The sequence below is a fragment of the Crotalus tigris genome, unplaced genomic scaffold, assembly GCF_016545835.1.
Source record: "Crotalus tigris isolate CLP2741 ecotype Arizona unplaced genomic scaffold, ASM1654583v1 scf7180000019068.10715455, whole genome shotgun sequence".
NCBI lineage: Eukaryota > Metazoa > Chordata > Lepidosauria > Squamata > Viperidae > Crotalus > Crotalus tigris.
In genome coordinates this window covers 3,489,916-3,514,260 of record NW_024097358.1, presented here as the reverse complement: position 1 = coordinate 3,514,260, position 24,345 = coordinate 3,489,916, and the positions used below count along the sequence as shown (strand labels likewise).

General features: G+C 41.4%; 1 protein-coding gene across 8 annotated transcripts in view; it reads right to left on the bottom strand.

Annotated features, from left to right (window-relative positions):
* Positions 1-24,345, bottom strand: part of ZFAND6 (zinc finger AN1-type containing 6) — a 43,516-nt gene that overhangs the window by 2,202 nt on the left and 16,969 nt on the right. For 6 of the 8 annotated variants that reach the window (XM_039358805.1, XM_039358810.1, XM_039358808.1 and 3 more), the window contains exons 2-5: positions 9,998-10,167; positions 8,658-8,769; positions 7,892-7,998; positions 4,819-5,040 (exon numbers count right to left, since the gene is read on the bottom strand). In XM_039358805.1, the coding sequence (XP_039214739.1) occupies positions 4,819-5,040; positions 7,892-7,998; positions 8,658-8,769; positions 9,998-10,167 (611 nt within the window). The remainder of the gene's footprint in view (positions 1-4,818; positions 5,041-7,891; positions 7,999-8,657; positions 8,770-9,997; positions 10,168-24,345) is intronic. The other 2 variants (XM_039358806.1, XM_039358813.1) reach the window with 2 other exon arrangements.

Genomic DNA, 24,345 nt, shown 5'->3' with positions numbered 1-24,345 from the left:
TTGACCTTGCATCTTCTGCCATTCAATCATCACCATCTACTCCATTTTCTCTGCGAGCAACTCAAAATCCTGTTTAGAATTGCAGTTGGAGAGGATCAGAAGCACCGCCTAGTAGTTTAATCCTCTGTAATGTGCAAGGAAATCAGTTCAATCTTTTGTGAACAGAGACTGCTTAGTCCAGTGGTTCTCAACCTTTTTAATGCCGCGACCCCCAACCGGTCGTAAGTCGAGGACTACTCAACTGGTGCAGCACCGTTTGCAGAATGGGACTTTTGGCGGGCTCAGCAGGGAAGAGACAGCCTGGTCAATTCCTATTGGCTTTTGAAAGCCAATAGAATTAGACTCTATTCAAGAGAATCTATTATATTGGCTTTCAAAAGCGTTGTTTGGCGACCCCCGTGAAATGGTCGTTCGACCCCAAATGGGGTCCCGACCCACAGGTTGAGAACCACTGGCCTAGTCTCTTCAGAATACACTCTAGAGATGAAGGCCCCCCAGCCTCTTGCTGGTCCCGGGACATTGTAAAGTAAAGGTAACATTGAGAATGAAGAATTGAAGCTGCAACTTTATGCTGCTCTGGTGAAAAATGGCTGCAGAGGAATGACTCGATACCAAGTCTTCTTCACTCAACTTTCAGATTAAGCCAGTCATCAACCTAAATCCTTGTTTTGCTACCCGAATCCAAAGAAGGAACCCAAATACAAAACAGGAGCAGGCAGTGTGTAACCCGTAAGTGAAGAAAACTATAGGTATTTTCAGCATTGGCTGCTGGCAAACATTGCAAAACTATCCTCATAAAAAACTTTCCTTCTCACTACAAGGGTTTGTGAATGTAGCACCCAGTTCTTTGGGATAAGAGACCATCTCCAAAATCATTGGGGCTAAATGGAAGAGCCCCTATTTTGCATGAATACAAGGGAATATATCCACAACATTGCCGGAAAAAAATATTGATTACCCTCTTCCGTTCATAGTCTACCTTGCAAGGCAGGAGAAACTCAAGGTAGCTGTTCAAAATGAACCATAACTTCTTCTCTCTTTTTTGGGGATGTGTGTGTGAAGCAACAACTGAAATTATTGGAACAAATTAAAAGGTCTAATTTTTTTGTATTTCCAAAAGTGCTGTCAGAAGGCTCTGTGGACTTCAAAGTCCCTCTGAGATTGCTCTTTCCATTTTTTATCCCCTTCCTCCTTTCTTGCAGTTGTTTAAGACACTCGTTTCATCCTGCAGAGATTCTTGACATCTGTTCTCACATCACCCTCACTTCTGAAGGATAAACAAAATCCAACCCAACCCCACCCCAATCGTAATTTCTCTTGACTGCTCTCATAATGGGCTGCAGGAAAGGATTCCAGGAAAGTACTATTCCAACATTAATTCATACAGTTATACCCAAACCAACAATTCCAGACAAGTGGACGTGGTATGCAAAGGATCTAAGAATTAACTGACATGGCAACTCGTTGACTGCTTGGTCGGAAACCCTGTATTCAACAGCTAATCATACCAATGATTACTAAACAACATAGAGACAAAAGTGACCATGTTTGCACCCGATGGATCAGTCTAATGTGTGGATCCAGGCTGTAAATCATTCTACCAGGGAGGAAAGGAATATTAAAGCACCAGAACAAGAAAAGGTTCCAGAGGAACTAACACATGCAGAAAAAAAATCCTATTGACTAATTTCGATATAATAGTTACAAAATAATAGCCTGTTGACCATCTCAATACAACAGACCAGGGGTGTCAAACTGCCGGCCCACGGGCCGCTTGCATCATACGGAGGCCGCGCCCACCCCAGCTCCAGCAATGCCAAAAAAGTCACGATAGGTCACGACACGTCACGTGACGAGCTTGATCCCCGTGCAATAGACTAATGGGAGTCTCATAATCAGATTCTGCAAGTGATGGGCATGGGTACAGTAACTTCTTGACCAACAGAGAAAAACAAAAATTGATTTCATAGATGTGTAAAAAGAGCTTCGGGTTAGCCCAGGTAATGATAAATAACACTCATGACATTTGAGTCTGAAGAAAAGATGTATAGAATGCAACGCAAGGGGGTGAGCATTTAAGGAAAAACACACCCAAAGCAAAATCCTTTATAACAGAGAAAGCTCTGTAACTCACATACTTAACTTCCAGAAGGCTCCCGATTCAATCATTAGCAACCTGAATTAAAAGGGATGAGATGATAGACCTTTGCCCTGGATTTAGCAGTAAGGTGAATGTTCCACTGCCCAAAGGATCTGCTATATTTGCAAGATTCCTGCTTGGAGCAAAGTCTTTCCTGATTATTCCTTCCCTGGTTTTATGAGTATCTGCCTGATCCCTTGCTGGGTGACCAAACTGGAGACCTTTGAAGCATTGTGAATTGCAGAATGGAAGACAGCTCTCCACAAAATCAAGATGCAATGTCATAATGGCACACAAATACTTGGTTACATTATTCTAGAGTCCCCTGAATGCTGATCAGTGACCCCACTGCTCCTTATGTGTTCATAAAATTAATTCTCCAGTGTACGTCTTGAATTATGACAAGAGGAGATAGCGGCTTTCTCACACACTCATAGTCCTACAACAACGCAAACATCTTAGTTGACAATGAAAGACTGTGTAAAAATAAGTGTTCATTTAAGGTCAGGATTATGGTTAATTTTGCCTGTAACACTTTTGTTCTTTACGAAACTGCATGAAGTTGAAAGGCTGCAAGTAGAAACATGAAAAAAAAAGAGATTAGAGTAGAATTATGACACGGGGAATATACAAGCAACAGTGCGGAAAAGGTGAAAAAATTGGCACACGTTGATTGGCACCACATAGTTCAAGACAGCCATTAGTAAACTACACAGTGCATGCAATAATAAAATGACCACAGAAGCACATTAGGAAGACATTTGCAAGCAGAGAAGCAAAAGAGGTGGAATAGAAAAAAAAAAGATGAGATAAAATGTTTTAGTTTGATACCACTTGATAAGAATGGGCACCACTTATATAGTTTATCCTTTCTGATTTTCCCCAATTGACTCCAATAAACTTAACAATCAAAAGCTTTCTGCCTTGATGTGAGAGGAGAGGCCATGTTCTCCACTCACAGTGAGATACTCCTGAGCTCCATTTTATCAAATGTATCAACCAGAGTTTCCCAAACATGTGAAATCTGGGGCACAATTACTCCATCCAACCCCCCCCCCAGATGGAACAGGATAGTTATTTTAATGACAATTAGGTGGACATTTTCTTCAGCAGCTCTAGAATATGAGTGTGCAATTGAGGCCCTCTGGGTTTATAAACCCCCTTCCAAAATGGTGCCGTTTTTACTTTAAGGGAAGAGAAAACTGTGAGCAATGTAGGGAGTAATCAAAGCCAAGATAACGTTTCTTTTGAGTTGAGCCCAACTCCTAAAGGCTGAGTGGATAATCAATTTTGTTATTTTGCCAATGATATAGAAGTATTGTGACCGGAAGAATTATTGACGTCCTAGTTGTGCTGAAATGGCGTGGTGGCTCAGTGGTTAAGACGCTGGATGATGGCTGGAACCCGTCAGTCCAAGTTCAAGACCCAGTGCCACATGATGGGGTGAGTTCCTGTCCTCACCCCAGCTCCTGCCAACCTAGCTGTTCAAAAGCATGTCAATGTGAGTAGATCAATAGGTACCACTTTGGTGGGAAGGTATCAATGCTCCATGCCATCATGATCCATGATCACATGACCACAGAAATGTCTTCGGACAGCGCTGGGTCAACGGCCTTGAAACAGAGAGGAACACCGCCCTCTTATAGTGGGCAACAACTAGCAGAGTAACAGTTAACTGTATTTAATTTTAATTAAGTTTAAACTAAAATACGTTTAGTTTGAGCCTGAACCTGTCTACTTTTTGGAACATGTCCTCCAGAGTGCTTCTTGAAGACCAACTCTGCTGACGGAAGCTCTTCTCTGGTAAAGTTTAAAAGCCACATTTAAACAACAATCCTGTTCTCAAGAATTCAGATAACCTAGTGACATCGTTTTTTTGGGGGGGGGGGAGAAGTTAACATTTTGGGTAGCCAGTTTCCCATGGGAGGGGGGGGAACATCATCATCATCATCATCATAAAGTTGGAAGGGACCTTGGAGGTCATCAAGTCCAATCCCCTGCTCAGGCAGGTAACCCTACACCATTTCGGACAAATGGCTGTCCAGTCTCTTCTTAAAAACTTCCAGTGTTGGAGCATTCACAGCTTCTGGAGGCAGGTTGCTCTGCTGGTTAATTGTTCTAACGGTCAGGAAGTTTCTCCTTAGTTCTAGGTTGCTTCTCTCCTTGATTAGTTTCCATCCGTTGCTTCTTGTCCTGCCCTCACGCGCTTTGGAGAATAGCTTGACTCCCTCTTCTTTGGGGCAGCCCCTGAGATATTGGAAGACTGCTATCATGTCCCCCCTCGTCCTTCTCTTCATTAAACTAGACATCCCAATTCCAGCAACCATTCCTTATATCTGAAGACCTTACTGTTTTATTGAATAGAACTTCATGGAACCATTTAAAGCAAGAGGGAGGGAAAAGCCTCTAGTAGAAACTGGAAACTTATTTTAGCCTCTGCTTTACTGAAAGAACTCAACAAAATGCACCACTCAAAAATTAAGACTTTGCTGCTGGATTTCGTTATCGATGTGAAACATCTGGGGAAGAGGAGGACACAAAAATGGGGGGGGGGGAGCCCTGGAACAAGATTTCCAGACACACTTCAACCATTTTTTTTATGACCAATTAGCGCAACCCAGCACATTGTTTGGGAAGCATGGTTAGAGCCTGCATACTTAACAAGGAAACCCACTTACCTACTGTGGTTAGTGTTAAATCTGAATCACAGCTTCTCGCTTTGGCTCTTGAGTTCTCCTCCGGAAAATCAGGGCCATCTACATTATTGTCTAGGCTCACATCATAATCGCATTCTGTTTCTGAGCCCCTGGTAGTGTCAGGTAAATCTGAGTTATCCATCGAAAATTCGTCTCCGGTACTGTCTATTGAAATTGTCTCGGCAAGATCCACTGATGTTGGTTCTATTTGTTCAACGGGATATGTATTTTAGGTATGTGTTTGTGTTATGTTTGTTTGTTTGTTTGTTTGTTTTCTTCAGATTAAAAAAACATGCTACATGCACAGTTTTAAAAAAAAAAAACACAATTTGTTTATTGTTAACACCCCAGCCCCGAAATAATTGGATTCAAGGTCTGTGAAAGATAAAGTTAATTAGTTCTAGAGAGACATCAGATGACATGGTAGGTAAATTGGTAGTAAGGATGGACTGTTTAGCAATGGGATGCAATTTTAGCCCTGCTGTGGTTAGAAAGAAGATAATAATAGTATTTATAACATAGAAGAAAAAAGTTCATCCAAAGGTTTTATCCCCCTATGTAGTCCTATTTTTCCGTAACGTTCCACCCATCCTTAACTCTCCATGTGATTGGGCACTGTCTTCTTCTACCATGTTTATCCATTGTCCAATCTAGCTTACAAACCTAAGATTTCCTGGCTGTGTCCTATCCAAGAATTGTTCAGATCTGACTCTGTTGGTCAATGTTTTAAATTAACAGACATTCGCCAAATGGTTCCATGTAGCAAATACTCCACACTCTGTCCATCACTTCGTTTGGCTGGCTACAGACACTGTTTGCTGCCTAAATGAATACACCCATCCTTTCAGAAGGGCCCAAGGTGTGACCGAGAAAGCTGTCTATCAAAGATGTCTTTCTCTCTCTCTGCCTGTCTTATTTATGATGACATTCCTGTATCAGCTGTTCCCTACAAATGTTGGGAAGCCTCTAATTCACATATTTCCCTCCCCCCCCTTTTTTTTCTTATTGGCACAGGGAAACATTGGTTCAATTGAGACAGGGAAAAAAGTAATGGTTTCCATTTTGCATTACCAAACCTTCTTACTATACATGTGAATATCCCACCCAATGGGAAGGTGGAGCTGGACTAGAAGACCTCCAAGGTCCTTTCCAGCTCTATTCTATTTTATTATTCTATTCTATTGTATTCTATTGTATTCTATTCCATTCCATTCCATTCCATTCCACAATCTGTCCTATTTCTGTTCTGTTCTATTCTATTCACTCCAAGCATTCCAGTTTCCATGAATTATGAACATTTGAACTGAAAATAAAATTCTATATCAACAGTTTATCTCTGTTTTACATCTTGTCACATCATGCTCAACATACTCCAGCTTGGCTGGAGCCCACAAATGTCAAATGAAACTCTAAGAGTTCTTACCACATAGCTACATTATCAGAAGTGGGGCCGTGGGGAGAACAGTGTCTGTCTGTCTGTCTCTGTCTGTTTTCTGTCCATCCATCCGTCCATTATCTGCCCCTATATCTTTCTCTCTCAACTATCTTTACCCATCCATCCATTCATCCGTCTATCTATCATTTATATTTATAACTTTGCTTTTACAAAGGAAAACTCAAGAACGAAACCAAGAAGAACCTTAGGGAAACACACATGCTAATAAAAATATTTTTAAAAAAGCATAAAAAGCTATAAAGTTATAAGAAGCAAGCCTTAAAAGGGATTTCTGCAATGAGGTTGCGTGGGAAGGGGTAGCATTTGTAGTCTAAAAGTTAAATGACAAAAATAAAGGACACAAGTGAGCTTTTGAAAAGTAAACAAATCTAAAGGATTTCTGAAATAAAGGACTCTCCTTTATAATAAAGACCTAGAGCAGGGGTTCTCCACCTGGGGGTCGGGACCCCATTTGGGGTCGAACGGCCATTTCACGGGGGTCGCCAAACCAGGCTGTCCGCCATTTTGTTCCCTTTTCCCTAGCGGTCCTACTCCCTCTTATTGGTGGCCACACCCACTTGGGGGTCACCACAACATGGGGAACTGTATGATGGGGTCACGGCATGAGAAAGGTTGAGAACCACTGACCTAGAGTCACCATATTCCTAAGCAACAGAAGAATGAAAACTGGAGCCCTACCGACTCTAGGCCCCCAACCCCTGATCAGAAGTAGTTGTCCAACTACTAACTTTGGCAAAATCTAAACATTTAGTCAACGAAGCCTGTTCATTCAAATTCCTTCCTTCCTTCCTTCCTTCCTTCCTTCCTTCCTTCCTTCCTTCCTTCCTTCCTTCCTTCCTTCCTTCCTTCCTTTTTACAAATAACTCAAGGCAGCAAATATATCCAACACATCTTCCTCCTCCTATTTTGCCCACAATGACACAACCTCTGTGAAACTGGTTGGGCTGAGAGAGAATGACTAACCGAAAGCCACCTGGCTGGCTTTCATGGCTAAGGTGAGATTAGAACTCACGATTTCTCGCTTTCTAGCCCCTGATGCCTTAACCACTAGAACCAGGGGTAGGCCACCTTGGCTCTTTTATGACTGGTGGACTTCAACTCCCAGAATTTCTGAGCCAGCATGGGGGAACTATGGCATGACTCGTGGACTTCAACTCCCAGAATTCCTGAGCCAGCATGGCTCAGCTTGGAAACCTCTCCCTTTCCCCTCAGCATGGCTGGCTCAGGAATTCTGGGAGTTGAAGTCCACCAGTCATAAAAGAGCCAAGGTTGCCTACAACCCAGACCCAATAACAGGACTAAAACCAGAAGGAGGCTCAAATGCTCTTTAGTACAGAGTGCTATTATGGCAATTCCAGAAGGATGTTCCTTATGACGGCTCCGTGTCAATCTGCAGTCCTGCACACCTCCCTTCAGTTCTGCTGGCGGCAGCTTTTGAACAAGCCAGCATTGCAGAATGATCAATAACCAGTCACAAGGCAAGTGAACAAATGTTTGCCTTTTCTTGCCTTTGGACAAAGTGTGCAACTGAATGACGAAGGAACCCACTCCCCAAATGAAAACAGACGCCCAAGGCATTCCGAGGCCCCTCGTGCTAACCTTGTACATCTTCTCCTTGAAGCCCGGGTTTATCCATGATGTCAGTGCTTTCCACTTCACATGTTGCCACAGATTCTGCTAAAAGGGAGGAGGGGCTGGATACGGGACTGGGAGAGAAGAAAAGGTTGCTTTAGAAAAGTGCCTCCATGTTCTGCCAAGTAGGAAAACACCCAGGGGAATCTTCTAAGATCTACCAGTTCAACGGTTTATTAAAAGGGGGAAGGGGAGGTGGGAGGGCGAGGTTAGGCATCACAGAGACTGGAGCTCAAACCCCTGCTCAACCCTGGAGTTCATCAAGCCAGCTACTGCTTCAGCCTAGCTTCCTTCACCGAAGGTTGTGATTGCTTAGTCCTTACTAAACATTATGGGCAGGTGGAGTAAGAACTACCCCATTCCTGCTTTAATAAAACTCCTATGTTAATAATATTTACTTATCTGATTTCTATAGCCATCTATCTCAATAAGCGATTCTGGACAGCAGACATCCTAAAATTATATAGACAAGTAGAGTCTGTCACAGGGGTCTTCAAACTTGGTCCTTTTATGACTTGTGGACTTCAACTCCCAGAATTCCTCACCCAGCGGGCCTGGCTGAGGAATTCTGGAAGTTGAAGTCCACAAGTCATAAAAGGGGCAAGTTTGAAGACCCCTGGTCTATCGGGATCAGTTAATAAACAGGAAGATCATCCTGGGCCATGTAGTTGGCGAATCGGACTGCCAACGAAAAACATTCAACCAATTTCTACTGGCACTAGAGAAACGTTACCTTAGTTGTGTAGCTGGTACAAGTGTAGAATCTAGAGTTGAGGGGATGTCCTGAATGCTGCCGTCAGTGCATTGAACTGGTAAAGATTCAGTTAGGCTATTAACTGAAGTTGCTAGAAGAAGAGACACCCGTGTCAAAACAGCCTTTATGTCAAGATTCTGCACACCGTCAACATTATCTATCTCCTTGGGGTTGGGGGAATGGCTTGCAAAGGTTTCAAACTGTAGTAGACAGGCCAACGTTACCCATTCCGAATTCATCAAATTAAGATGCCAATATTTTTTTGCGAGACAAATCTATTCTGATTATCAGCAAGTCAACCTAAACTGCCTTTCAAAGATGTAGCTAGAAGGTGCAAGAGTTTGTTTGTTTGTTTGTTTGGCTTTTGGGAAGAGAGAAAATTCCTAACCTGGAGGAAAGGAAGGTCAGCCACCCTGACTCAGCTGCAGGCCTCCGCAATTGGCCTTGACAAAAAGCAAACTGTTGAAAGACATAGAGTCCTATGTTGTTGTTAGTTTAAACAACACAGAACTTGGCAAGTAAACTACCCCTGTAATGAGAACATCTGCAATTCTGTGTTTCAGTGTTGACTCCACTGCAGTTCTTAACAGAGTGTCACCTGCTTTTCCTTTCCTCCTCCAAGTTATTTATGCCTCCCTTTTCCAACTAAGTTGTGCAAGCTTCTGCTGACAAAGGCACATTGATCAGAGTTGGGTAACATGAACAAGCCACCAAAATCAGGCTTTAATTATACTGAAAGGGCCGTGGTAATACGATTTGCACAGAATGCTACATTTAAGGCTGAATCATATCCTAACTGTAAGACTGGAGGACCCACACAATTAATCATGGTTGCAGATTCTCTTCCTCCTTCTTTCCATCCTTTCTGACAAAAGACAGAAGCAGGCTATCCATCAGTCTCCTTTTCTACATACAGTGAAGTGAAAACCCCCACCAGCCCCAGGATATATCAGGCAGCCAAAAATGGGTGAGATGGTACCGTCTCTTCATTTACAGAAGCTAACTAGACAGAAGCTGAATCAGATGCTTCAACCCTGCTCACAGGGTAATGGCAACAGACTAGTCCAGGGGTAGGCAACCTTGGCTCTTTTATGACTTGTGGACTTCAACTCCCAGAATTCCTGAGTCAGCGTGGCTGGTTCAGGAATTCTGGGTATTGAAGTCCACAAGTCATAAAAGAGCCAAGATTGCCTACCCCTGGACAAGTAGAAGAGATATCTAAGAACCTATGAGGGTCTGTATTCCACTTTGCCCCCAGATTTTGCCTCTAGGAAGGAAACAACACATGAATTCAGAGCCCTTTGTTGCATCACACTTACCTGAAGGGCTAATTCTACCATTACTACCATTTTGCCGTTGAAGATGTTCTTTGTAGCATACCGAACACATGCCATTTGTACGAGGGTTTCCATAAAATCCGCATCCAGTAGAACATAGCATAGGTACTTGGCTATGATTAGTTTCTTGAGCCATAATCTTTTCTCGTGACCTGCGAAACAAGGGATAAATGATTTCATCAAATACAGATCAACCTCAGTCTTTTCAAACTGCTAAACAGAAGCCCATATAACCCAACCCTGTCCTTATTCAAGAAATTGGCCATATTTTTACCCCAAGAGGTTAGAATGACATGTTCCTTCCTTGGGAGACTGACAAAAGTTATACAACTAGCCTTGACATGGATTTATAAACCAGGTGTTATCTGCCTCCAATTCTTCACCTAAAGGTAGGCAAGCAAGATTACAGGGTATCTCTGAATCCCTTATCTTACATATCAAAAGCATACCCTGAAGATCAACATTCTGAAACTGGAGTAACTGGTGCAAAACCAATAAGAACCACAGAAGAAACAAGTTTCCATCTTACCAAATGTACCAAATGTACCAAAACAGGAAGAAAGAGCAGAGAAAGAACGGAGTAACAGGAAAAACCAGATTCAGTACAAGTTCAACTAGCTCTTGATTTCTCCTAGCTGGAGGATGAATCTCGAGACTCATCAATCAGACTAACGACTCCAAAGACATCATCTGAACTTTCCAAGGTGTTAAAAGATTAGTTTCTTTCCATTCTTTCAAATTAAAGCAGTAATTAAAAGACAATCAAGAAACAGCTTCACTAACTGAAGATCAACTGAGTTCCTTAGATAGCAAAAGTACAATGGATTTGTTTATCCCAAAGGCGATTTTTCACGAAGCAACTGGACTTTCTTGTTTTTCTTTGAAGACATTTTGCGCCTCATCCAAGGTCATGAATTGCAATTTCTACATGTCAAATATAAATTTTAACGCTGAGAGAAAGCACTCCGTCTTTCTTACTTTTTTAAGCACTGATTTTCTTAAAAGTAAATACAAGGGCAGCCACCCACATGCACAAAATCTCCCATTTCCTTTTTAGCATCAAGGGATGCTGTCACATCTGATTCAAAGACTGATAAACATGACTATTTTTACGCTTCTGGTATTAAAGCTGCTCTTTCCAAAACAACTAGCAATATTCCAGGATTTCCACATGCATTGCAAAAGAATTCATGTGCAGGAATTAAAAGGTCTGGTGGCAATGCACACCCACTCAGCAGCTAATGGAGAGAGCACAAAAAGGTTGACTTCAACTTTCCTGTATTTCTGTATGTAGCATCTCTCCAAAACCAAGGGAACTATGGATGGCAAATGTCCCCAGCTTACGACCACAACTGAGCCCAAACTTTCCGTTGCTAAGCAAAACATTTGTTAAGTGAATTTTGCCCCACTTTATAACGTTTCTTGCCACAGTGGTTAAATGAATCACTACAGTTGTTAAATTAGGAACATGGTTGTTAAGAGAATTTGGCTTCACCCATTGAATTTGCTTGTCAGAAGACCATAAAAGGGAATCACATGACTCGGGACACTGCAACCGTCGTATGTACAAGTCAGTTGCCAACTGTGCATATTTTGGTCACATGACCAGGGGGATGCTGCAACGGTCGAAAGGGTAAAAAAACAGGCATAAGTCCCTTTTTTCAGTGCCATTGTAACTTTGGTCCCTAAATGAACTCTTTGTAAGTTGTGGACCGCCCGTATTGCAAGGAGAAAAATTTAACTGCTTAGATTGGAAGACTGCCTGGACCTTCCTGCAAAGTTTTATCTTCTACTTTCAACCCTGACCAAGCCTCTCCCACTTTTGATGGCCACTTCCAGCTTTGACCTTCTGAACATAATTCAGAATCTATGAATAGGGACAGGAGAAAAAAAGCTTTATTTTTAGAAGGAGATCCTTTGTGACAGGAGGAGAAGGAAGCTTAAGCTGAATTTCCGCCATTTTTTTTTTTTACTCAGAGCCCATCGTGTTTGAACTCTGACCGCTGTCTCTGGGGAATTGCAAAACAAAGAACAAAAAAAAAAAAAAAACAACCCAAACCCAAAGCAGCTAGGGAATTTTCCAAGGGATTTTTCACCTTGGACTTTTGACTTTTGACCTTGTGGTAAGTAGCAAACAGCTTCTCTAGCACAGAATATTTTTCAGCAGCCAAAATTGAACTACTTAAAGCCTCAGTAGTTCCACAAGTGTAGCTAAGATTTTGGTATCAAGGCATTTGTACACCACACCAGTGCAATTCAGGATTTGTAAAAGTACTGTCATATCAAATATTATACGGCCCTGCCAAATGCAGCCATGCTTACAAGCAAGAATCTAAACATGAATGCTAAGTTTCCAAGAAACTTGGAAAAACATTTTGGAATTAGACCTCATCTCTCCATCCAAACATCCAACAGCTAGTGTAAATCTCTGCAGGAGCTGATGCAATAAAAACATGTCATGAATTGCTTATTTTTCTTGGATTTTTTAAATGGTCTCATCGGAGAAAATAAATGACATAATGGATCAAATCCCAGTCACATCAAGAAACCAGAAGTGTTCCAATGCCAGTCCAAACTAAAATATGCTAATGCTAATGAAGTGATTAGCCCTAAGAAATAGGCATTTTTGCCCCTTGCAGAACATGCTAAAATTAGCATGGCTTCATTTATCTTCCCTTAGTTTCACCAAATGGTAGCATCTAGCCATCTTAGTTAGATCTTGGAAGCTAAACCGAATTGGGCTAGAGGCAGTCCCTAGGATAAGAATATGTTCTATTCCCTAATTTGGCAACTCAAATTTTTAACTCGAATTTCTATTTAAATTGTTACTCATACTTAAAAAAATGAACTGCCTAATACTAAAAATGGCGGATGGCATTGTCCTTCCTCAAGCTGATGAACTGCTGAAGTTGCACAATGCTTTCAGCAACCTCTGAAAACCAGCTCTACAGTGGTACCTCAGTATTCATCCTTTATTGATTTTGGGAGGTGCGATGAGTATCAAAAACGATGAGTACCAAACACATTTTTCCCATAAGGAATAATGTAGTGAGTCACAAGGCAGCTGACGCTGACAAGCTGTAGCTTGTGGTGTTGAGTATCAAACAAATGATGAGTACCGGAACAAAATTTTGACATCAAAATGCACTGAGTACCACATCCGATGAGTTTCAAAGCAGTTGAGTACCAAGGGACCTCTGTACATTAAAAATGTTTGGCTTCAGAGGTTCCTGAAAGCGTTGCGCAACTTCAGTGGTTCATCAGCTTGAGGAAGGACAATGCTGTCCACTTTTAGTAATAGGTAGCCCATCCATATCTAAGGGTTGTCCTTAATCTGGACAGCCCCTTGATTCTTGGGTAAAATCCTTCTTCAGAACTCAAGAAGCTTCTTGGATGAGAAGTGAAATGTCTTCAAGGAAAAATAAAGTCCAGTTGCCTTTTGAAAAAGCACTTTTGGGACAATCGTGACCTGGATGACTTGAGAATTTCCATAGACCTTAAGGACTGCCTAGGTCAGTGGTTCTCAACCTTTCTAATGCCGCGACCCCCAACCGGTCGTAAGTCGAGGACTACTCAACCGGTCGTAAGTCGAGGACTACTCAACTGGTGCAGCACTGTTTGCAGAATGGGACTTTTGACGGGCTCAGCAGGGCAGAGACAGCCTGGACAATTCCTATTGGCTTTTGAAAGCCAATAGAATTAGACTCTATTCAAGAGAGTCTATTCTATTGGCTTTCAAAAGCCAATAGAATAAAAGGGAGTAGCACAGCTAAGGAAAAGGGGAAAAAAAATGGCGGACTGCGTTGTTTGGCGACCTCCGTGAAATGGTCGTTTGACCCCAAATGGGGTCCCGACCCACAGGTTGAGAACCACTGGCCTAGGTGAAATCTGAAAGAAATGATAAGCCATTTCCATATTAGTTGCAGGAACATGCCCATGTAGTGACCAACAGTTGATAAAAAAAAAAATCCAGGTGGGGCAGGAAAGGTGTTGTGTATCAAAGGAAGTACGATATGGCTCACAATCATGGATTTTAGTTGCCTTCTTATCAGCTCTGTGATATTATTCTAAGATATCCCAAAGTTGCAACACAGTCTTTGTAAAGAACCATTACCAATTAAGAAAGCAATTTGTTTCAAGTTTCAATCGATCTGCATCCTCACCTCTGCACTACAGTATTCTAGAGAGCAAAACAAGAACATACGGAGATAAAAAAAAAAGTCCAATTGCTATTAAGTTCTTTGAATTTCACCTTCTCATTTACAAAAGTCAAAACAAAGTTAACTCCTGACATGGAAGTATTTGTGGAGAAATATTCTGAGGAGGAAAACGTATTATAGCCATTAGAGTTTACATGCTTATTAATACATTAATGGAGAAAAAAAGAATACATTAATGGAGAAAAAAGCAAACAAAAGACCAAATAACCACTTGAGAGCAAGTCAGCTGCATAAATCACAATCTGTTTTTAACAGATGGTTCTTATTAACACATTTTCAAGCAAAAACAAGATTAACATAAAACAAAAATAAACATGAACAATTTGCCCATACACTAAAACAAAAGGAAACAAATGACACAAGGAGATACACTAAAAAGCAAACAAAAAACTGTAATTGCAACTATATCCCAAGCTCTTGTAATATTAAAGAAACAAAAACAAAGCTTTCAACATTGACCAAGCCAGTACAAGGAAAAAGATGTGGTGTTTTCTGATTAAATGAATCAATAATTTTCTCCCCCCCCCCCAAAAAAAAATGCTAACAAAATCACTTAGCCATTATGACTGAAAGCTAGCTTGTTTCAAGTCAATCTAAGTTCAAGCTTCATGCTAGTAATCACTCCAAACAAGTAGACTTATTTTAATCAGCCTTTAATGTTAACCCTCAAAGCATGGTATAACAATCCAAAGATGAACAATAATTTAAATAATGTAATATGGATTTACTCCAAGATCAATCATCTAGTAAACAGGATCCAACCAATACTTAATTATAGGTTATTGACAAGACTTGGACTGACAGATAGATACTTAATGATGAAGGAAGATAGCACCTCTGCCAATAAAAACAAAATTAAGATTTTGATTCGATGACACCAAGTAAGATGCAGCTGAACTAGGTCAAAGGCTTTACATGACTTGGCAGAACATCAAATTAGTCACTGCAGGAAAAAAGAAAAACACGGCAAGATGCCACGTCAGACTACAAGGAAACAGAGAAGTTACTACTGTAGTAAAAGGGACAGTAGGATCAAAGAAAGAAATTCGCTTCCTGATACCATAAAACTGGAAAATGTAAAACCTGTTAAGGAGTAATTTAATTCAATTCAACTTTTTTAAGGGCAAACTAATTTTATAACCTAGCACCTTAATTTCTGCCCACAGCAATGTGGGTTTTGAGTTATGAAATTATGAAAATTTACAAAATCTCATTTTAATGTATTAATGTACATTTAAAGTGACAATAAAGCTATTCTATTCTATTCTATTCTATTCTACAATCTGTCTATTCTATTCTATTCTATTCTATTCTACAATCTGTCTATTCTATTCTATTCTATTCTATTCTACAATCTGTCTATTCTATTCTATTCTATCCTATCCTATCCCATCCTATCCTACAATCTGTCTATTCTATTCTATTCTATTCTATTCTATTCTATTCTATTCTATTCTATTCTATTCTATTCTACAATCTGTCTATTCTACTCTATTCTATTCTATTCTACAATCTGTCTATTCTATTCTATCCTATCCTATCCTACAATCTGTCTATTCTATTCTATTCTATTCTATTCTATTCTATTCTATTCTACAATCTGTCTATTCTATTCTATTCTACAATCTGTCTATTCTATTCTATTCTATTCTATTCTATTCTATTCTATTCTATTCTATTCTATTCTATTCTATTCTATTCTATTCTCATTCCATTCCATTCCACTCTACCCCACTCCACTCCATCCTCCTCAGCATTGCTGGTTCATTATTATTATTATTATTGCTCATTATCATGATGTGTGTTGCACCCTTTCTGTAAGCTGCCTTGAGGACCTGGCAACTGGGCAGCCAACAAACCAAACAAACATACATTTGTAGTTACATGGAACATATTTGTAAAGCGCCACATCGAATTAAAAAAAAAGTATTGTATTATGTGAACTTGCAGTGCAGAAAGCTATCCTGGAAGCTTCTCAAACGTAATAGAGAGGTCAAACGAAAACAAAAAAACTGAAACAAATGTTAGTGATTTATTTTGTCTCCTTATACATTGTAAAGATTATTTCCACCAATGTTTTTTTTAAATGAAACAAGAATAACCCAACAATAACTCAACAATGTTACTACCTCTTTAATTGCCACATTAGGAAAAAACAACAACATGAAATAATGAGATATCAGAGGCTGGAAGTGTAATTTTATCAAATATGGATGGATTTCATGATTTGCCTCAGTAGCAATATTTTACAACTCTGATAAATACATACATGAACAGTACCTGTCTCTTTACTTACTGTTTAGTGGCCTTTTTATATTATATTTTTTCCCCTATACGTCTGATAATGTTTGTTAATGATATAGTTCAATAAAAACAATGACCACAAAAAAGAAATTCAGCAGGGTTTTTTCTCTCTTTCTTTTTCTGCTCCTGAAGCAGCTAAACAGTCCCCCTGGAAAATGTTTCTCTAAGCCAGAAAGAGAGTGACATTTTCAATTTACCATCCAAAATATGACTTTTGGGATATCTAATACTCAATCTCACATTTATAGGTGAATAATTATACACAGAATTCAGTAAAAAGCATGTTTATCCCAATAAATGTTAAGGCTAGTGATCAACAACAATAATATCAATGGTTAACGCTGAATATTCCTTAAATTCAGGAATTGTCTCTAATTATATGGGCAACTCTTTACTTACCCCCAATCAAAATCCTGAAACAGGAATCTACTTAATTTGGAAAATTAAGCTGGAATTAATGGACTTTCCCATAAACTTCTTTCGTTGTTAGTCCTACCTTTTAAACCCCCCCCCCCAAAAAAACCACACCTGCCCTTTAGATAAATAGCAATAGCACTAATAAAAGCGCTTAGACTTATATATCGCTTCATAGTGCTTTACACCCCTCTTTAAGAGGTTTACAGGAGGGGGTCTTTAAACTTGGCCCTTTTATGACTTGTGGACTTCAACTCCCAGAATTCCTCAGCCAGGCACGCTGGCTGAGGAATTCTGGGAGTTGAAGTCCACAAGTCATAAAAGGGCCAAGTTCGAAGACCCCTAGTTTACAGAGTCAGCATCTTGTCCCCCAACAATCTGACTGCTCATTTTACTGACCTTGCAAGGATGGAAGGCTGAGTCAACCTTGAGCAGGTCAGGATCGAACTGCTGGCAGTGAGCAGTGAGTTAGCATTCTAACCACTATGCCACCACGGCTCTGAATCAGATTTCAGAATGCTTGAATTTTAATGAAGAGCTTGCTGGTGTTGATCTGAGCGTTTCAAATTGTTAACAAGACGGGAACAAACTTACTCAGCCAAATCATGCGTCCAGACAGAGGTTACATTGCATAATATCTAAGTAGTTCTTTTTTGTCTATTCTCAGTATCACTAATCCTTCAACGATGTAGCTTTACCACGCCTATAGCATTTCAAAAGGCCACAGTTGACTATCTTCTGAAAACACTGTTATTTTCTTATCAAAGTGGGTACCTATTTATCTACTTGCATTTTCATGCTTTCGAATTATTAGGTTGCAGTGTTTGGGTCTTCAACTGCCAACCTTCTGGTGGGCATGCCCAGCATCTTAACCACTAGGCTACCACGCCCCTTCATATAGTTCAGTTCTCACCATTGAAAGCCACCTAGACATTTCTTCTAGCAATGGCACTTTGCTTTAGTCTGTGAATTTGTTTTGGCAAAAGTACAGCCACACTCCAAGAGGCCTGATCTTTCTCCTAGCAACTCCCCAAATCCTTGTGCTTTGATCAGCCTACAAAGTTCATGATTTTAAAGGCTCGGCAAAGACAGTCCAAAGCCAAAGGGGGTGGAGGAAGAATCCACTTCTACTTTTTTTTTGCAAGGCACCAGCCAAAGAGACTTTTGCTTCTGCATTTTTAAGCCTGCAAAATTCTGGAGAAACAAGATAAGCAAGGTCTGCCCGATAGGAGAAGCAAACGAAACTGCATCGCCACCTTTCTCCATCCACACATTGTAGGGAAAAGGGGGCTGCTCGGATCTAATTAAAAAACGGATTGCCCTAAAAGTAGGATTGGAATTCCTACAGACAAAGCTTGATCTTGGTTTTAGAAAGTCAAAGCAGTCACAGACTTCTAGCAGAAAATGTGTACGGCTACCGAACATGATATTTCACGAGGAAGGATTTGAGTCCAGCTCGATTTTATTTCTTACAGGCTGTTGATGAAACTTTTATCACATGCTGTGATAAGCTTTGGAGAGGGAAGCTATAATCGCCTTCAATTAAGCAGACATGCAACCTCCCTGGCAAATTCCAGCAACAAAATTTGAAACTCATCCTCCTGAAAAGTTGGGGCTCCTATTAAGAATTTAAAATGTGGTCTTTTGTTGAGCCATCTTCGGCAACCTTGGGCTAATCTCTGAGATGTGAAAGGAAATAATTTCCATGCAGGGCGCTGTGACCGCCCAATCATCCATTGGCAATAGTCCCAAACTCTTGCACATTCTGAGCTGCAACTGCCTCCTGACTCGTTCTTCTGCTTACAGGTTACAGCGTTTTGCAACTCTTCAAACACCATCTCCAGCAGTCTCCATAGGCAGAGAAACTCTCAAACCATTATTTCCTTTCGCCATCCCACGATGACTGTCATGAATCCCCATTTCGCAGGTGGGAAGCGAAGCTGGAAAAAAAATCAGTCGCTGATCTAAGCACAGTCCGGAAAACGCAGAACTATTGGGACTGAAGCAGAACTTGAACCGTGCTCTACCCTCAGTCTCAATGGGCATCTGCTGTGTCAGCAAAACAAATGGTCATTACCACATCTGCCATGTGGCGCAGTGGTTAGAATGCAGTATTTGCAGGCTAGCTCATTGTTTACTGCCAGGAGTTTGATCCTTACCGCTCAAGGTTGACTCAGCCTTCCATCCTTCCGAGGTCGGTAAAATGAGGACCCAGGTTGTTGGGGGCAATAGGCTGATTTTGTAAACCGCTCAGACAGGGATGTAAAGCACTGTGAAGCGGTATATAACTCTAAGTGCTACTGCAATTGCAGGATAACTCTGCCCACAGCCCGGAGTTCGATCCCGAAGGGCTCTAGGTTGACTCAGCCTTCCATCTTTCCAAGGTCAGTAAAATGAGGACTCAGATTGTTGGGGGAAAATATGCTGACTCTGTAAACCCCTTAGAGAGAGCTGTAAAGCACTGTGAAGCGGTGTATAAGTATAAGGGCTAGTGCTATTTGGAACTGAGCTATACTTCTCACTCAGCTCTAACATTTTTAAAAGAAAAGAGCATTCCACCGATAAAAGATTCTCCTTGACTCCGAAGGCTACCTGGACATGGACATGTGGTTTTCCTTAGTAATCATTCAGATATGAATGGCTAAGGCCTTCTTCCAAAAGGTCTTTTCAACCAGCCATTTGAGCCTCTAATTCTGGAATTTCCTGGTCTCCCATCCAAGTACCAGCCAGATCTGACACTGCTTCGCTTTCTTCAAACTAGCCAAGGTCAGCTAAAAGTACAGTGGTTCAACAAAGATCACCTCTTTTATGTTTATGAAGACTGTCAGTCATCCAGGTCATGGTTGTGCCAAAGGTGCTTTTTCAAAGGCAACTGGACTTTCTTTGTTTTTCCTTGAAGGCTATTCACGTCTCATCCAAGAAGCTTCTTCTGTTCTGAAGTCAGAACTAAAGAAGCTTCTTGGATGAGAAGCGAAACGTCTTCAAGGAAAAACAAAGAAAGTCCAGTTGCCTCCTGAAAAAGCACCTTTGGGACACTGTCTTTGTAGTTTTAGGGGGCAGATAGTGGAATATAGACTTCAGGTTTTTAAAATCACTATTTCTTAACGGATTCCCATATTTTACAGGTTTAGCACTGCCTTCTTTTTTATGCTCTTAGACTACTTTATTTTGCTATTGCAAGCCTCCAGAGAACCATCTGTCAATATTTAGAAAACTGCTCTCAGCTGCTTGGAGCCCTTGGAGTGCAGCAGGATATGAAATTTCAACCAAAGAAACATCTTAGCTCTTTGAAGACTATTTATCTGTAAGATTATGTGTGCATACCGGCTTAATTTGCTTAACTAATGCATACAAGTGGGTATCCTTGGCGCACAGCTTGTATAATTTTGGATAGACTCTCCCAATACCTCCACAGGAAGAAAATCCCAATTTGTAGGCTGAAATCCAAAACCCAACTCCTGCTTTCTGGCATATGTGAACTGCGATGATCCCCTGGGAAATTCAATTAGCTGCTGATTTCTACAAAAGACCGCCTCTCTTTTCCCAGGATAGAACAATGAAAGCCCATGCCATAATCAGCGTGCTAGCTTTTAAAACAGCAGCAAAACTCTTTGTTGCATTTTTGCAATAGACAGAGAGGGTGACCCAGTCTGGAAACTGCCCTCAACATAAGTAATGTATAATGAGAAATATGGAAAAGCAAAAAAAGATGCTCTTGTGGCTTTCTGTTGGAATGCCAAGATAAAAGAGTACAGGTAATCAACAATTCAGAGCAATGATTAAAGATTAAAGACGCATGTCAACATCCACATTTGCCTTTTTTTTTTAGTACATTGGATTTTAGTGGGATTTTAGTACATGAGATAAGTGGGGAAAAAGGGAGTTTCTGATAAGCAGTTTTAGGTAATAAAGGGAATAAAAAATGGGAAAGCAATGATTCACAATATAATTTTTTTTTTTTTAAAAAAAATTCCCTTGAAATTCTTCAAGCAAGTCACATGGAATTGACAGGGGGTCTTCCTACTTGAGCAGGGGTCGGACTAGATGACCTCCAAGGTCCCTTCCAACTGTTATTCTGTACTGGTAAATCCTCGACTTACAATCATTCATTTAGTGCCTGTTTGAAGTTACAACGGCAGTGGGAAAAATTACCATTTTTCCACACTTAATCACCGTCGCAGTGTCCCCAGGGTCATGTGATCAAAATTCGGAGACATTTGATAAAGTGAATGTTGCCCCCCGTTTTGTGACTTTTCTTACCGCGGCTTGTCCAAGGTTGTTAAGTGAATCGCTGTGCAGTTGTTAAGTTAGTAACATGATTAGTAAGATAGGAAAACGGCAACTCTGCCTTCCCCGCTGAATTTGCACGTCAGAAGGGGATCATGCAACCGTCATAAATATGAGTCAGCTGCCAACTGTCTAAATTGTGATCATGCACCCATGGGGTTGTAAGTGTGAAAGACGGTCCTAAGTCACATTTTTCAGCGCCGCTGTAACTTCGGACGGTCACTAAATAAACTGCTGTAAACTGAGACTACTTGCATCCACTTTGAGATAAAACTGCATCCAGTTTTGGTTGCCATATTATAAAAAAGATGTAGAGACTCTGGAAGGAGTGCAGAAAACAGCAGCAAAGTTGATTAAGGGGGCTGGAGACTAAAACGTATGAAGAACGATTGCAGGAATTGGGTATGTCTAGTCTGGTGAAAAGGAGGACTAGGGGTGACATGGTAGCAGTGTTCCAATATCTAAGGGGCTGCCACAAAGAAAAGGGGGTTAACCTATTTTCCAAAGCACCAGTAGAAGCAATGGATGAAAAGTAATCAAGGAGAGAAGCAACCTAGAACTAAGGAGAAACTTCCTAACGGTGTGAACAATGAACCAGTGGAACAACCTGCCTCCAGAAGTGGTGAAGGCTCCAACACTGGAAGCTTTTAAGAAGATTGGGCGACCATTTGTCCAGAATGGTATAGGACAGTGGTTCTCAACCTTTCTAATGCCATGACCCCATAATACAGTTCCCCATGTTGTGATGACCCCCAAGTGGGTGTGGCCACCAATAAGAGGGAGTAGCACAGCTAGGGAAAAGGGGAAAAAAATGGCGGACAGTGTGGTTTGGCGACCCCCGTGAAATGGTCATTCGACCCCAAATGGGGTCCCGACCCATAGGTTGAGAACCATTGGTATAGGATCTCCTACTTGAGCATGGGGTTGGACTAGAAGACCTCCAAGATCCCTTCCAACTCTGTTATTCTGTTCTGTTATTCTGAGGACAAGATAAACTTTGTGGTCTGTATGGATTGCAGGAAAGTATCAGGGCTACAAATCAGAAACTTGACAGTTTCCTTCCATTTGAAATCAGTAAAGTTTGGGGAAATTAAGCAGAGGAACAAAAGAACAGCTTGCTTTAAAGCAGTGGTTCTCAACCTGTGGGTTGGGACCCCATTTGGGTCGAACGACCATTTCACGGGGGTCGCCAAACAACGCAGTCCGCCATTTTTTCCCCCTTTTCCTTAGCTGTGCTACTCCCTTTTATTCTATTGGCTTTTGAAAGCCAATAGAATAGACTCTCTTGAATAGAGTCTAATTCTATTGGCTTTCAAAATTGTCCAGGCTGTCTCTGCCCTGTTGAGCCCGCCAAAAGTCCCATTCTGCAAATGGTGATGCACCAGTTGAGTAGTCCTCGACTTACGACCAGTTGAGTAGTCCTCGACTTACGACCGGATGGGGGGTCACGGCATCAAAAAGGTTGAGAACCACTGCTTTAAAGGGTTCTACTAAGAAGGAGGCAATGACTTGTTGAGATTATTTCTCAGCCATGACCTTGAAAGACAGTCCCTCTGTAACAACTATTTTGTAGTTATTAAACGAATTGGAATATGATTGGGTCTGACCAACATGGGACACAGGATTGCATTGGTTTCACAGATAGAGGGCTGGAAAAAACTCTACAAACTGAGCTGATGATTGCTTGCCCAGTTTTGTATATACTGTATGTGTCTTCAGTTATACGTATTTTGAACAACAAGAAGACTCTAGAACACAAAAAAATGACAAGCTTCACACATTGCTCTAAGCTACCATTTCATTGTGGTTTACTGGATACACAAATCAAACTGGGTTTACTTGTTTCCTGAACAAAACACAATCCAGTTTGTTGAAAGGCTAAGCCACAAGCTATGGTTTGAAAACCACAATGGCCAAATGCCAACATGCTAAGTGACGGTCCCAGTGTCAGCAATCTTCATTTTCCATGCATGCATCTGAATGGCTGGGATAAGATAGCAAAGCCTATTTGCATTTACCTTCTCTAAGTCCCAACTGTTTGGCTAGGTCTAAACTACTCTTAAAAACTTGGAGCATTTGAATCTCTCTTCTTCAGCAAATAAAATCCAAGGATAAATGCATCACCCTTCCTGGACATCCTGATCAGCAGAGACCATAATGGCAAAGTAGAAACGCAAGTCTACCAAACAAACAAACAAACAAACAAACAAACAAATAAAATCCACCCATACTAACCAGGTACTCTGCTATCAAAGCGACAACCCAAGCACGCTGCAGCAACCCAGACAGGAGAAAACGGAAATGGAACATCTATACCAGGGGTATCAAACTCAATTTCATTGAGGGCCGCATCAGCATTGCGGTTGCCCTTGGGGGGGTGGGGATGTGTGGTCAGGGTGGGTGCGGCCTACTGGCTGGGTGTGGATTCGAGTGGGTGTGGCCTACTGGGTGGGCATGGCCAGCTCTACATCGTTCATGTCAAGGGTGCCTGTGGGGGCCTGGGCAGGAGTGGGACAGATCTGAGGGTCTCTGGCAGAAGAGGGTGGGACCTGGGCAAGCGCCAAGGTATGGTCCATTTCTTCATTCCTCACAAAGGTGACACCTCCCCAGCATGCACCCAGGGGACGGGGCTGACATGACAGGGGCTGGTTCCTTGCTGTTTCCAGACGGCCTTGTGGAGCTAAGATTGAATGCATTTCAGCATAGATGGCCACCACAAAATTGTACACTGGCTCCCGGCTGGCCTGGGCCAGGGCCAAGGCAGCGGGGGCGTTCCCTCACTGTTTCCAGGATGGCTTCGCGGGCCGCATGAAACCACTTCGCAGGCCATATCCGCGCCCCCCCCTCCGCCTTGTGTTTGACATGTCTGATCTATACAACACATTCCAACCAAATGGAATATCCATGCAACTTTATCAAATAGTCCTTGACCACTCAACTCAATACTGCCCAAGCAATAGAAACCCTAAAAAGAATTATACTGCCATACATCAAGAATATCTCAAAAACCACAAATAAACTACTACAATCATATGGAATCAGCATGACACACAAGACAACTATAGCCCTTCAAAACATCCTAATCAAACCCAAAGACCCAACAAC